The 15,663-nt window shown below is 32.2% G+C and overlaps 1 protein-coding gene across 1 annotated transcript in view; it reads left to right on the plus strand.

Moving 5' to 3' along the window:
* The first annotated feature begins 1,789 nt into the window (after nt 1–1,789).
* The window catches only part of LOC111047163 (U-scoloptoxin(01)-Er1a), a 40,847-nt gene continuing 26,973 nt past the window's right edge, over nt 1,790–15,663 (plus strand). Inside the window, exons 1-2 of the mRNA XM_022332838.2 lie at nt 1,790–1,853; nt 14,252–14,299. Coding sequence (XP_022188530.1) covers nt 14,263–14,299 — 37 coding nt within the window. The 5' untranslated portion in view covers nt 1,790–1,853; nt 14,252–14,262. The remainder of the gene's footprint in view (nt 1,854–14,251; nt 14,300–15,663) is intronic.

The following is a 15,663-nucleotide window of genomic DNA, read 5'->3' on the forward strand; positions in this document are numbered from 1 at the left end:
TTGAAATTGAAATTCGACCAGTAGTTTTTGAGTTATTGAGTATTTAATGACAGGAAGAAGGCATATTCTGAAAATATCGAAAAATCGATATATCTCGAAAACTAAGTCGATAGGAAAAAAGATTACTGAACATTTTTTGTCAGAAGCGTCGAGTTTAATGTATGGTCAACGGCTGTTACAACCTTGGTGGGACACCCTGTATATTCATTCTAATAAATATTAAAAAATTGTAACCCTGTGTAACATAATTCCCATCAACCGGTGCTTGAATTCAGCCTAAAAGTTTCATTTGACTTTTTGACGGAAAGAGTCAAATCTTTCAATTCTGGATGATTCAGTCGGGAGTCCAGGGGATGGATCCCCCGGCTAGACAGATAAGGAGAGCGAAGCGAGCCTGCCGGCTATAGTTATACATAAACAGATTGAGTCTGACTAGAATTATTTGGCAAATTCTAGATAAGTTCAGGCCTTTGTTATGATGATTGATGCTTCTCTTATGTGATCTCTCAATTCTAAATTGTAGAAACAGTCTTGGAATTTCATTCGATGCTTCATATGATCGATCTCAATTCATGGTTATCAACTTCTATAATTGTTGTGAGGGTGGAAATTATGGGTAGGCTCACCCTGCTTAAGTTTATTCGTTATAGTATTTACGGTATCTCGCAAATATTGAACTTTACAAATTAATAAAAACAATATAAAAACCTTGTAGTACCCTTTATTATTAAAAACTTTGAAATAAAAAAACTAAAAGAATTCAACTTTACTTATGAGCTGAAGCTACTTATAGAGCTTTAATAGAATAGTTAGTATCATAGTATGTTATACAATCTGATATTATCTTGAAGTTTTTTGTAGCTTGTAGTGTAAAGAATTCCATTTATTATTATCAGAGAGTTGATTTTCAAATTCAGCTATTTTTGAAGTCGAAAGCCGAAGTTGCAGAATCTGTATTTATTGTTGATTTGGCTAAGCTAGAAGCTTTTGAAAAATTTCAATATTTAGATGCATTAACAGAGATCAGAATCATTGATTGTTCTTGTAAATACTATTTTATCTTCTCATCGCTTGACATTCTATAATAATTATACGTATACTTACTTTCCGTGTCCATGGTACCTATTATGCTATTATTCTATGTACTTCCCTCCCAAAATTTAGCCACCCGAAGGGCTTTGTCATTGCATTTGAGGAGATCGTCATTAGAGCAATTTGTGCCAACTGTCAAGCAACTCGCACTGCAATAAGTGAGTGTAGTTTTGTTCTAAGCCGTAGTCACAGACATTGCCCTGAATGTAACCCCAGCGTAGCAGGATTGATTTACATATAATATATGTACCGTATAATAAATTGTTATAAAGAGAACCATAATTTGATAGAAATAAATTGAATAGATCATGAGTCTGTTAGTGAATGATTGTTCATAGCAAGATATAAATTAAATGAAAATAGTCTTTATGGGAAAAAGCAATAAGTTTAGCTGATATGTCAATTTACTTTTCATTTGTGTAAGGATGTTTTTAGATGCGACATATCAGTACTGGATGTCAATATAACTTTTACTAGATAGCAAATAAATTTTCACGCAACAATATTAATTATCAATGATAAGTAGCAGGAATGTGGTATACACTAGGTAATCAGGGCCACAAACCTTCTCATATTCAGTGGTCGAAATATTGAAAATACCAACTTAACACACTGATAAGGATGAGCATGTACACAGAGTCACACCCACAGCTACAGCAGCTGAGAGATTCTTCTCGTATGAGGAGTGGGAGACTGCTATAAAACGCCCCATGCTGCCAAAGTTGTCTCTCCGTATTTTGCCAGCCGCGGGAGCAACTCTGGTAAGTAGACTACCTAAACTTCAACTACCTAATCTCGTAGCCATACATACACATGTGCTTCCAAGTTGACAATAATTTTGTTTCATCCTTCATGTTACAACTCTACCAAATTCCCAATTGTGTATCCAAGATCTTTAAAATTGAGTCTTTAATGAATCATCCTCTATTTAGATAACATATCAAAAATGCTCTATTTGAATTAAAAACAATGTAATAAGTATGAGAAAAACGATGTAATTGCTTTTGAAATTTTCAATTCAACTTCGACAGAAAACTCTTCAAGTTTGTTTGTACTAACAATACCAACCCCATTCCTCTCCAAATTAATCGATTGTTAAATCTTCACAACTGAACTATTTTGAGAGAATATGTACCACCTCATTATGGATTAACCTTTTTGATTGTTGAATTTTCAACAAATAAGTGGAGAGTTGTTTAATGAGTGGAAAATTCCTAATGTGGAAATTTAAAGACGCGGTTGATAGAACAAACGTGAAAAGGAATAAATTAAAATAATAATTCTCTCTCAAAGTTCTCAACTTACTCTGCTCTGAATTATCAATTGAATGACAAAGTACACTTTTTTTGATAATTATTAATGATCGAAAACTACATACACACATGACAATAACTCAATTGAAAACATTTTTTCTCTTACAACACTATCCACAAGTTATGTTAAGTATATTTTCACTTGTGTGGACACACATCTCCATATTTTTTGTTATTAAAACTTTCAATCTCAACTGATTCAACAAGTGTGTAGGGTTTAATAGATTTTGGGAAATGTAAGGCTTGTCATGATTCCAACTAATATTGAAATAGAAATATATATATTTCTTCATTGAGTAAGATCCACGTTAAAAATCCTTCAAGCTCCAATAAGCATCATAATAAAATTTTCAATAAGCAAATGAATGATAACTTTTTGAAATTAGAAGGTCTGATATTTTTGATTGTGATTCAGGAAATGACTGTTTTATATTGAGTTGTTCATTTCTTGGGAAAATCTAATTCACAATGATTTTCCGGAGACTGTTTCAAGAAATTGATTCAAGTTGGATAAAACGTTATTAAAACACAGTAGCTAATTTAATCAACTAATCACTGGAGACCAACTATACAATAATCAAAGTAGCCACAGTCACTATTTAATATTGTTGTATCACTGTTTTTCAAAAAAAGGTTTTCCCCTGTAAGAATTGTGAGTTATAGTTTCTAAAAAATTGTTGAAAAAGATTGCAAATTATTGTGTAGTCCCCGAAATGATTAAAAGTTTATTGATGATAATATAACGTGACCAGCTCTCTCCTGTGAAAATTATGTTTTTCTACAATACTAACTTTCCATCAATGCTATGATAGGGTAGTTTTCTTAGCGGATCTTTGGAATCTCATTGCATAATCATCTGCTTTGGTCTAATTACTATTCACTCAGCACAGTTGATTGGATCGAGTGAGACACTGCTCATTAATCATTGAGATCTGATAAATACTATGAATAATTATGTGATAAATACTATACTATATCTGATTATTGATATCATTCCAAATACTAGTACTGTTCGGATGTAATAATGTGATTCAAATGTAATAATGCACTGTAGTAAGAAAGGTTTTAGTCACTGTTGAATGCAAGTTAACTACATTTACGAATTCATATCTGAACTATTCTCAATTAATTCAACTGAACTGCTCTACTAAATTGAGATCTTAAGAGCTTCTAAGGCTCTATTAGAGTAGATGGTTTCAAGCTCTATAGAGTACTCTTTCTGGAATGGATCCATCGAGAATTTGTAGGAAAAATAATATTAATAAATGAAAAAATAGAAATTAAATGACGAGTGTAATGGTGACAATTTGAAAGTTAAACTGGAAAATTCAATAATTTAATGATATTGTTCGATAATCTAAAAAATCTAGTTGATATTCACTGAAATCTGTGATGAATCACAGTTCAACATATCATATTGAGAGGAATAATACAGCTTGATATAGAAAATATACTTGAAGAGAATATGTTTTCAACTTTGGTGCCAGTAAATTGAGATGTTATAGCCTACGCTACGTAGTAGATTACGCCTAGATTTCGAAAACCTATTATGATCACTATAATAGTATCTCAATATTTATAACGCTGTCACTTAATATTCTTCCCTTTCAATCTCATACGCCCTAATAGGCCTGAATTAAGCTGTGACTTGTATGAAATATTATACTATAAAAATAACTAGCTCCCTATCATTTCTAGGAGTGACAGCATAAAGGTGTGCTGTGGAATAAGGATAAGTAGGAGAAAATTTGAGAGACCGTGAATCTACTCACTAGCTCTCTCAACAATTCTTCATTGAAAATGTTTTCCTCACTCAACTCTCTCACAATAGGTATCATATGTAATCTCTCACAATAAACTATATTAAAGAGTTGTTCTCTATTAGTGACAAATTGGGAGAAAAAACTCTTGGACAATATCAGTATATGTATGACTATAGCAATTGATTGTGTTTGAAATGAGTTCAATTCATGTGATAATACGCATTATATACAAAATGGAATTGGCATTTTTCACATTGTTTTCTCTTTCCAACACATTAAATCAACGAACCCCTCCTATTTTCCCTGTGAAATGTTTTTTAAACCTACATTTTAGATAATATTTTATTTTTTCTCAGGTTTGTAAGTCTTCGGGAGGGTTTACTGTACTTCTGTGTACAGCCTCTCATTATTCAGTTATTGTCCGAGTAGACGTCTATGCACAATTTCCTACTGTTATAATTAATATTCAGTCCTATCATGTCTTATAATTGGATGAACTACTGTGGCTTAGTTTTCCGGTATAGCAAGGAACTGACTATCTGCTTTGTTGGTCAGTTTCCAATTTATTCTGCGTGGCCGTGAATAAAAAGCAATTTTCCCAAATTTTCCCAATCGATTTGAATTTTCAAATATTATCTGATATTTGATATTATCTGTCCGAAATTTTAAATATAGAAACCTCTCCCTATCTTATTTTTTTTCTTCTCTAAACACGTCCATCAGACTTTTATTCAATTAAATAGTTATAATATTCTATAATTTTCGTGGAAACTAAGCCTTCAGATACAAAGGCAATTCTGCTGATCAAGTTATTCCAACATGAATGACGTGTAATATAGCTCGTGCTACCTTGAATAAGAATATAATAATCACCATCTTCAAGATACAAGACAACAGTAGTCTACCGAACTTTGAGGAGACATGTAAGGGGATGATATCATACTATACTATACTACTATACTATACTATACTATACTATACTATACTATACTATACTATACTATATACTATACTATACTATACTATACTATACTATACTATACTATACTATACTATACTATACTATACTATACTATACTATACTATACTATACTATACTATACTATACTACTACTATACTATACTATACTATACTAACTATACTATACTATATACTATACTATACTATAACTATACTATACTATACTATACTATACTATACTATACTATACTATACTATACTATACTATACTATACTATACTATACTATCATAAACTATCTGTTGTCTCCATTCCTTTAAATAAATAAACTTGATTTTTCTGTTTCTATTCCAATTATAAACTTGGAAAAATCTTCCAAAATTCTGTAGTTAAAAGAAAATACTTTTTATCCGATTTCGTTGAGGATTATGCCTACATGAAATCCGGGTTTTTGCGTGTTATAATGAGGAGGATAATGATGCCAGAAGAATTTCAATGTCATCTGTTGTATAGTAGCCACAACTATTGATGTGTCATCTATATACTATTTAACTTCAGTGTCAGAAGACTCCCCACACACATTTTGGGATGAATCGCAAAGTTCCTAGATGTCTCTAGTCTATGGAGAACATTATTCAACAAACATGATGCATTTCCGTTCAATTTAGTCTTCTACTGTAAATGATTTAGTTCGTCGTTTTGTGATAGTGTTTACCCCCTTTAACCAATGATTAAATTTATCCAAAATCAAGTCATCCACTTTGAGACACTACGTATAGCTTCACTGGATAGTGCTATGTTTGAATCGCATGCCAAAAATAATCCCTTTCATCATCAAATAGAACACTAATAAGGTTAAGAGAACACTATAAGCTTAAGAGAGGAAACACTTCTATCTGGTCTACCATGAATAATCAAATATCATAATCATATCAATCAATATCTCGTGAATAATGTTTTCCTATCTGAAAGACCACCTTAACGTGTAGATAATACTAGTAACCCTATCAGAATTGATACATTTTCAAGAATATAGCATATTTGATTATAATTTGCGAATATTTAAACTGTACCTAAGATTTGACACAGTCATTTTTGGACATCCACATGTTACGCCATGAGCTTAAGCATGCAAGAGATCGATCCTACGATTTTAAGGAGGGTAGAATACCTGGAAATATTTTAATCTCATGAAACGGTTGAGATATTCTTACTGAATAATAGCACAGTAACTAATTTTGAAGCTCATAACTATCGTCACTCAGTAGAGTTGGTTGGATATTCACTCTTTCAGCGGGAGTACACCACAGGTATTCTTATAGATCGCTTGATTCAAATTTCTTCAATGTGAAAGTTACACAATAATAGATTCAACTTGAACACATATTCAACTTTTTCGTTAATCTCACAGATACTTCCCAGCATCCATAAACCTAATTCCTGTCGCAATACCATTTGATAATAAATATTGTTCTCTCATGTATCACTGTGTTTTGCAAGTAATGGAGCAGCTTTAGAAAAAACTTCATCGCGGGAAAGTTCCCACTACAAAACCACTAGAACTTCACTTTGTAATCAATCTCTTGTAATTGATTACCTGTAATTGATTGCCTCCGTGTCTGCTCAACTCTTTGTTTACTCATTACTCATTTCACTTCCAATCATTGCTTGATAGAAAACTTGATATAACATGCGATTTGTCTATCCTTGAAATTTTAATAGCGTGCTATTATTTAGTAAGAATTTCTCAGTAACTTATTGATGATTGAATTTTCATGAGATTTGAGTAGCCTACTTCCAAGTATTTATTTAAACCAATTTCTATTTTATTATTACAATTCGTAAAAATATAATATATAATAGATCATAAATAGAAATACAAATCTCAGTACCCTTTTTAAATTATTTATCACGACAAGTTTTGGACATTCATGCCATTTTCAAGTGAAATGAATAAATACTGCTGGAAGATTCTTATTTTTATGTATTATTTACATAAGTTAGTGTATTCATATGAGTTTATGAACTAGGACTTAAATTTTCAAATCACTTGAAAATGGCATGAATGTCCGAAACATGTTGTGATAAAATAATTTAAAAAGGGTACTGAGATTTATTTGTATTTCTATTTATATTGCGAGTAGCCCTAAACAGAAAAGAGACAATATAACAGATCAGTTTGAGTTCCACACATTCCATGCATTCACATGTCCATAACATTGGTAAAGACATTTTATAATTGATAGAAATAAACTCATTCTCAAACTGAATTTTTTGTTGCTGAGTTCCATTATAAAAATTGTTTTATCAAAAATGAAATTTGACAATTTCTTAGTCTTTTTCATTCAATGTTTTATCAAATCTTCAACTATAATACCTTCTCAAATGGATCATCAGAGAATTGTCACTTGAATGATATTGATTTCATTTTTATAAAGACCATGTAAAAGATTTAATTGGAACATGGTTGATTAATTTATTAATTGGATTAACGAATAATTATTCTCCATATATTCTTATTTTGTTTGTAATTGATGATTAGACTGATAAAAAATGAAAATTCTAGATGATATAGCCTGTTATAGTGAGTAAATTTTAAAACGTAGTTGCGAGATTAGTTTTATCACGTTCAAGGATTAGGCCTATAGAAGCTCAAAATACAGTAAGAAACCAAATTTTCAATTGAAATTTCTATTCCACTTTTCAATTGAGTTTCATTGAGGTATTGAATGATTTCAAGTTTCAAAAACTGAGATTCTGAATTTGATTTTAAAAGTGTATTTCCTTACAATTTTTATGTTGATTTGTGCTCAATTGTTCATTGTTAATAACAATAATATCCAATCCATGTTTTGATTATTTTTGTAATAATATTCCAATATATATCTTATTATATAGATGTCAGACAATACTTCCTACACAAATTCTCATTATGAAAATTACATCTCTTACATTTGATAAAATTAATCGTTTTCAAAAAGGCATTTCCATTATTATAATTATATCAAATCAATCTATTCTCACAATTTACAAATGATACAGTACAGTTACAGTACATTTATATATACCCTTACATTGTGAGAGACTCATAATGTAGGCTTAAGCCTGTGTTTGTGAGGGCCTGGCGTAATTCGCTGAATTCAAAATCGATAAACTAAATTTAAAAAAAACTAATATTATACTAAACTAAATTTGAGAAAAATACAGATTGAAAATATGATATGATATTAAACCAGACAATGAGAGCAAGTTCTGGGCGTGGTCTTAAATTAGCAGCTCAAGCTAGCATGTGATTGGTCGTGTACTATCATGTGATTGGTCGGAATTGTTTGACGTTGTTTGTAGATCTGTCAGCTGACATTGAAATGAGCATTCACCAATAGGATTGTTCCGTGAAGAGACATTTTGCATCTTACATTAATATAGTTTTACTCAGAGTTAATAAGTTGAGTATCATCAACTTCATTCTAATTCATGAACTTGAAACTTTCATGTTCAATCCAAGAATTCATCAAATTGTAACAGGAAGAATTTTGTAAGTGAGGATTGCTACATTGATACAGTATTTGACAAGAGAGAATAAATTGGTAAAGTTTTTAAACGTCCTTTGCATAGATAATAGATCTGTGAGTACTTCGATTATATTCAATAACCTTCAATTACCTGTTCAATTAGGTAAATAATGTTTATAATTTGTAAAAATTATTACCTCACCCTGATGAAAACATAAATTGAAATTGCCAACCACTTTTTCGTGTTTTCATTATGGAAAAGTACCCCATCACTCACAACACAACTGTAAGATTACCTCACCCTTCAACACTGTACGTATTATCTCACTTAAAGTTCAATGTTAGTGAGCGGTATACTTAGAGCTCTTAGTAAAATGAAGCTGAAATACTTCATCAACGCAGACGGTGCATATAATTACAATAACACAGAAGGAAGTGCAGTATAGCATTAGTTGCATAAAAATACGGAAAAAATATATTGCATAAAAATACAGTATAGGGCGTTCAGTGAGCTCGTATCAACTAAAAAAAAAATTAAACTGTGTTCTACCCTACCGTTTCGCCAGAATAAAAGTGCAAATAGTGGCCAAAAACCGAGTACATTATATTAGATTTGATTTAGTTTTCGTTGGAGAATTCAAATGCAGGAATCAAGTCTGTCCTTCTTTTTCTTCTCCTCTTTCTTTTCATCATGATCGTCGTCTTTTTCATCTCTCACTTTGATTCAGAGTTTTTTTTTCATCTCTCTTCTTGATCTTCTATGAAAAAATTTCTTAATAGTCTTGAGCGTTGCAACTTCATTAAACTATCGTTGCACTGGTCATGGGATCAATTCACTATTTCACAGTCATACTATTCTATTCTATCTACATACAGATCATAGAATGGTGAGCATTATTATCAGAAAAATCTTCTACTTCATACTCTCCTACAACATTTTCCTATCCTTCAAATTCTTTCTTCTTCCTCTTCTTCTTCTTCTTCTTCTTCTTCTTCTTCTTCTTCTTCTTCTTCTTCTTCTTCTTCTTCTTCTTCTTCTTCTTCTTCTTCTTCTTCTTCTTCTTCTACTGCTACTACTTCTTATTCTTCTTCTTCTCCTAATTTATTTTTCTTTTTCTTCTTTTCCCCCATCCGACTCTCCTTCCTCTTTAGCCTCCTTCTAAACCATGTTCTTTCTAACATTACCCATCTTCCTCCATTCTTTAAAAAATATTGTAATCATTTTATCCATCATCGAACATGAACAGTTATACCATGAATACAGCAGTTCAACGATTTTAGGTGAATGTTGCCGCAAGCAGTGCTGCAAATAAAACATAAACAAACCTGCAAAAACTGTCTACAAGTCGTCAATGTTAGACTTGCAAAAAATATGAAAAGCTACAATAATTAACTGTCAAGTGAACTGTGTTGCAGCTTCACCCTTTTCTGAATAAATAAATAACATACTTTTCAACCACGAATTTAAATTTGCATCTAAAATATACAGATATTTGATTCTTTCAACAATAACGCTCTTAGTAGGTACTGTTTTCATTATCTAACATACCGGTTTGCGGGGGGCCACCAGATGTGATTTACCGCACATGAACAGAGAAAGTCTGTGACCTTTCTCCACAGCCTGCAACCGGTTGAAGATGAGCTGGTGTCCTGGTGTCGGACTGTTTGGTGTCTCGTGTCTCTTTCCTCTGCTTTGCTCTGCTCTACTCGAACACCTCCAGCAATTTCATGCTCAATCAGAATGAGTTGAAGTCGGGGCAACTTACCATATTCCATTCCGGCCTAGCATCAAGCACACTTCACATGTCAGTGCTTTTGAAAACTGCATTCTGGATGGACCACTCGCATCATTGCATGTACCAAAACTGCAACCTCCCAATTATCTATCTATAAACCTTTGATGATAACAGAGAGTTATTGTGGAGACTACTGTAGATTAACTTTTTATCAGATTCGCGTGTTGGTTCTTCTGAAATAATAATTAACTCCGCTAGTTTTCAAGGCAATGAAATTTTCGTTTTTTTGGAAAACAGTGATTCACTACTTTTTCTATTTTGAAGTAAGAAATGCAAGATTGGTTTCCATTTTTTGCTTTAAATCTCCTTCAGTATCATCATTCTTCTCTCAAAGCACCGCTTCATATATTCGATCTACTTGATCTTCAAAAAAAAGGCCGATGAAAAGCCACACCAAACTGTCCCTTGATGTGCATACATTTTTAATTGTATTGTGAATACACCTGTATCGTGCTTACTCTTTCAAGATCGATGCGAAGGTTCTATGAACCCCAGATACAGTGGCTCTGATTATAAGCGAAACCCTTAATCACTTTGCATGATATGTTGCGAAACTGTCATCCTCCTGCCGTTTTTCCAATACCCAGTCTACAAACTGTCATCTTTTCTGGTGATTTGCCATTTTCAAATGTAGCGACAATTGAATTTTGTAGGAGTGATGTTGGAGATCGTACAGAAAAATTCACCTTAGAACACGGAAGAACATATTAATTCTAATTGTTGGGCACGGTGACAAATTCATTTCCATGGACTAACAGCATCACTGTCACAAACTAACGCAATGTTCTGCTCAGTTCGGTCAGAACGACAATGTCCAGGACTTGTGCACAAGTAAACTTCTCGATGGTTAGAGGGTTGGACACAGACTGCGAGAACGAAACAAATCAATTGGAATGTTCCCAGAAATAGAATCAAAGTCACGTATATGCCAACCCATGAACGAAATTTACTAGTCGTTAAAAAAACCGGGGCTAATTTTGAATCGATAGATGCACCCTTATTTTTGAAGAATGTCTTTCAATTCAAATTCAAATTCAAATTCTTTATTCGAAAAAAAATTGAACAATCAAATGCATTCCAAAAAGCAAATACAATATTGTTTCCTAATTTCTAATAATTATGTGTTCCCTATAGGCTACCCTGTGTGGGGACACTTGAATATATATATAATAAAATATTTATATACAAATTTAAATATTATATCATGAAGAACATAATAATTTTATATGGTATTATATTGAAATAAATCAATATGTCAATTTATAATCATTATTCAATATTCAATAATCAATAATCAATATTGTGAAACTTCATAATAAAAATACAGACACTATTATACATTGAATGTCAATCAATTGTGTTTTCGTAGCTTTGCCAGTCACATTAAGGGTCAAGCTACATGAGGCGTTTTTCGGTTGGGCAGAAAGCTCTCCGATTATCAACTGATTCCCGAACGCTAACCCAATCGGATAGCTTCTTGCTTTGCCAACTCGCCTGAAAAACATCTCATGTGGCTTGGCCCCAACTCCTATCAGTACTGTTGAAAATGTAACTGGTTAAGCCATTCAACCGCGGTCCAGTGCTCAAAGATAGCTTTGACAATATGTATAATTTATTATAATAATGTATGACACTTGTGTTCACTAACTCTGTATTGTCAAGTTGGTTCATTTAGATTTGGAGGTACGAATACTACTTATCATACCTTTTTAACTCTACAGTACCGATCATATCCTATTTGAATAGTAGTAGTGAAGTGGTTGAAACAATCTACAGATCAATCTGCTCGAAGCACACGGTAACACAGATTGTCACACACTGAATTATAACAAAATCATCATCCATTTGACCTTCAGATACGTCGTTGAGAGTCTGTCAGAGTCACTTTTAGCAGTAAAAGAGTTCAAGTATTTTCTATATTCAAAATTGAGAAAATTTAAGATTGAATTTTAAACAACATAAGTGAATTTTCTCATCCTAGTAACAGGAAATAATTCATATTTCGACCCGAATAAAGTTACCTGATGATTATGAAAACACAAATTCAAATTGTCAATAAAAAGTGGTTGACAATTTAAATTTGTGTTTTCACTATGGAAAAGTACCATAACATCACTCACAACACAACTGTAAGGTTTTGATGATTAGTTCTAAGTTATCTGAAGGAATAGTATCAACTATATATGTAAAAAGAAAAGTAAAGTAGAGTAGTAAAGTAGAAAGTAAAGTGAAGTACAGACTTATCCGCCACGAACACGCGCATTTCACATTTTACTAGCTAATGCTATGCTTATTATATCTGTATCTTACTGTCAAATACAGATATAATAAGAATAGCATCAGCTGATAAAAGTAAAATGCGCGTGTTTAAGGAGTATGCACCTTGATAGTTCTCAAAATTAATCAAAGCAAGGACGTTTTTCATCCAAGCTCCATTTGAGAGAAATATCAAAAAATTTACAAGAGTGAAATTCAAAACAATACAGTGTTTCCACATCCCTCGTTTCATCGAATCAATGAGCTGATGTATTCAATTTTAATTGGGTAGATGAAACATAAAATGAAGTTTGGTATGTGGCTCACAGAAGCTTAGTGTTAAATTGGCACGAGTACATACTGTGACCCGCGCTCCGCGTTTACACAACTGAAGATGAATTATTTATGAATCTACAAGACTGGAACGATAAAAACTCTGCCATCTATTATCCTTACCAACAAGTTTGAACTGTGTTACGTAATTTATATTTCTGGAGGACCTGGTAAGTAGCATTTTCGAGGAATGCTTGTTGGAAGATGATCTCTCAGTGGGATTAGTCTGTAGATTCACATAAACATAGTCATGTCTATTATACGCAGAAAGCTTTCGTGGATTGAGAAAAGAATTAGGGTCAATTACAAATACACAACCAAACTGGTTCCTATTTGTTTGCACCAAAACCATGCTTGGTCATCTTCTCATTGTCAATACCCAATAGATAAATATTGGCCAATATAACATCATCTACATTGGTCAATTCCCCAACGAGAAATGTTATGGACATTGACATTCTTCTGTATTATCACTCTATTGAGGCCATCATTGCTTGATCAACACTAGAGTGGGATGAAATAGCTCCAACACAACATTCAAAAAAATGTTCATCCAAATTGGAAATACCGCATTGATAAGAGAATTGATAGAAAAATGATAAGACTGGATGGACATGATTCACGAGTATGAACAACAACAGCTTATTATCTGGATTGAATACGATAGTGTATCCTATTCTCTGTTTCTCTTCTCCAATCCGTACATTCATTTTTTTCAACAGAAATCCAATATTTCATCCACTTCATACGTAGCAAATGTTCCAACTAACTCTTTACTAACTCTTAAAAGTGGACGACATTCAAACTCAAGCTCTGGGTAAAATAAAGAATAATCTAGGTAAGGAGTATAGTCTGAACCCAGAAGTTTAGTACCACACACGATACACCCATACACCTGGTTTGCTATATTATAGTTTCAAGATACAAATCTGAGAGCTGAAACATAATTTTGGTTTAATTTTTCCAAGTAACTCAATTTACTTCCGTTTTACTTTATCATTTCACAAAACCAGAAATTAGACTTCTTAGAGAGAAATTTATATTTTTGAGGTAACAAATTTTTTTAAAATCATAATTATTCTGCTTTTTAGTTTTGAAGCTATACGAACTTTGCATTTTTTTAAGCTCTACACTTTGTTAATCGTGCAATATGAGAGTGTTTGAAAATATCATGTTTTATTGTTATATATTAATATTCCTAACTTTAAAATATATGTTTGTTCCAGGCGTCGACAATATGCTGAGGCTCACAATTGTAGTGTTTGCCTGCCTCGGTGAGTTACATTCTTCCTTTCTATTATTACTTAATTGAAATCCTCCAATACAATACTAGGCTAATAATCTACATTGGTCATCAATAGATGAAAAAATAGAAAAAATAATAGCCCAATAAGAAAAGCTATTTAATACGATAAAAATACAAGGAAATAAAGCTTTATAGGAAAGATATTGCTTAGGCATTTTACCAAACACAAGCATAAAATCAGAGAGAAAGAGTGAGACAGAGAGCGAGCATAGATATGATTGTCATAGCGACAGCTAATTGGAGTTAAATAAGAGATAACTATTCAATAATTTAACCAATATTACAAGCTAACCAATGAGAGAGCAGCGATCACCTTACCTTGGCGACAGCTAATGAGAGTTGAGCAAGAGAGAATTATTCAGTCATATAGAGTGTATACTATCTTAACGTGAGGCTATAATTTATTATTATCATCCTAAGGAATTTGCATTGATACTGAATAGAAAGGTTTCTTGTTGTATAACGGATTTATGATCCCGAATACTAATACTATTCATAAATAGTGTTTCATCCATCATTTATCATATATTGTTATATATAATCTGTGTCATTTTTCATTTATTTTTACTGGCAAAACTACCTATGTATATGTGCTATTTGTTTAAATTATCCGAGTAAGGATATTATTTATCACTACCGTAATCACTTCAGATGAGTGGAACTATTTGCTATCTGCTATCATGCTCGTTCATCATATGATTAAAATGCCAACTCTTAACATCTAAATAATAGTGTCTGTATGCTGAATCGAATACGAATTAGCCTCATCAGATAGCTGAAAGCCATTAGGGAGTCGAAAACGATTTGGGAAATCAGTATTCATGACAAGAACACAGTCTTTGCACGGAGGATGAATATCATTTATCGATCATTAGCCAGACCTCTCAACTACTGGAAACATCGACCCTGTAATTTTATGATTGTTATATTATAATTACGACCATCACTTTATAGAGAGGGCTGAATCTATCTCTGCAATATAGTCGAATGTATTATTATAGTTATAGTCAAATGAGCAAAATAATCAATGACCTAAGGTACAACTTATGTTCCCACACCATCAACTTACTATTTTACTAGCAATTCTAACATACGTTACTTACAACTTAGAATACAATCATACAATGCATTCGATTTTTATCATTATTACTAAATATTATTTTTTATTATGATTTGATCTATTCAAGATATCAATAATTCACTTAAGCAGCAGATTTTATAAAAATAATAGAGCGTTAGATCATCAAGTTTATAAAAAATTGCAACAGTTTATCTAGCAGAATAATAATTATTTATGGCAATCCTGTTTTACAAGTAGTTCTTCAGGATTGT

The sequence above is a fragment of the Nilaparvata lugens genome, chromosome X (genome assembly GCF_014356525.2).
Source record: "Nilaparvata lugens isolate BPH chromosome X, ASM1435652v1, whole genome shotgun sequence".
Classification (NCBI taxonomy): Eukaryota; Metazoa; Arthropoda; class Insecta; order Hemiptera; family Delphacidae; genus Nilaparvata; species Nilaparvata lugens.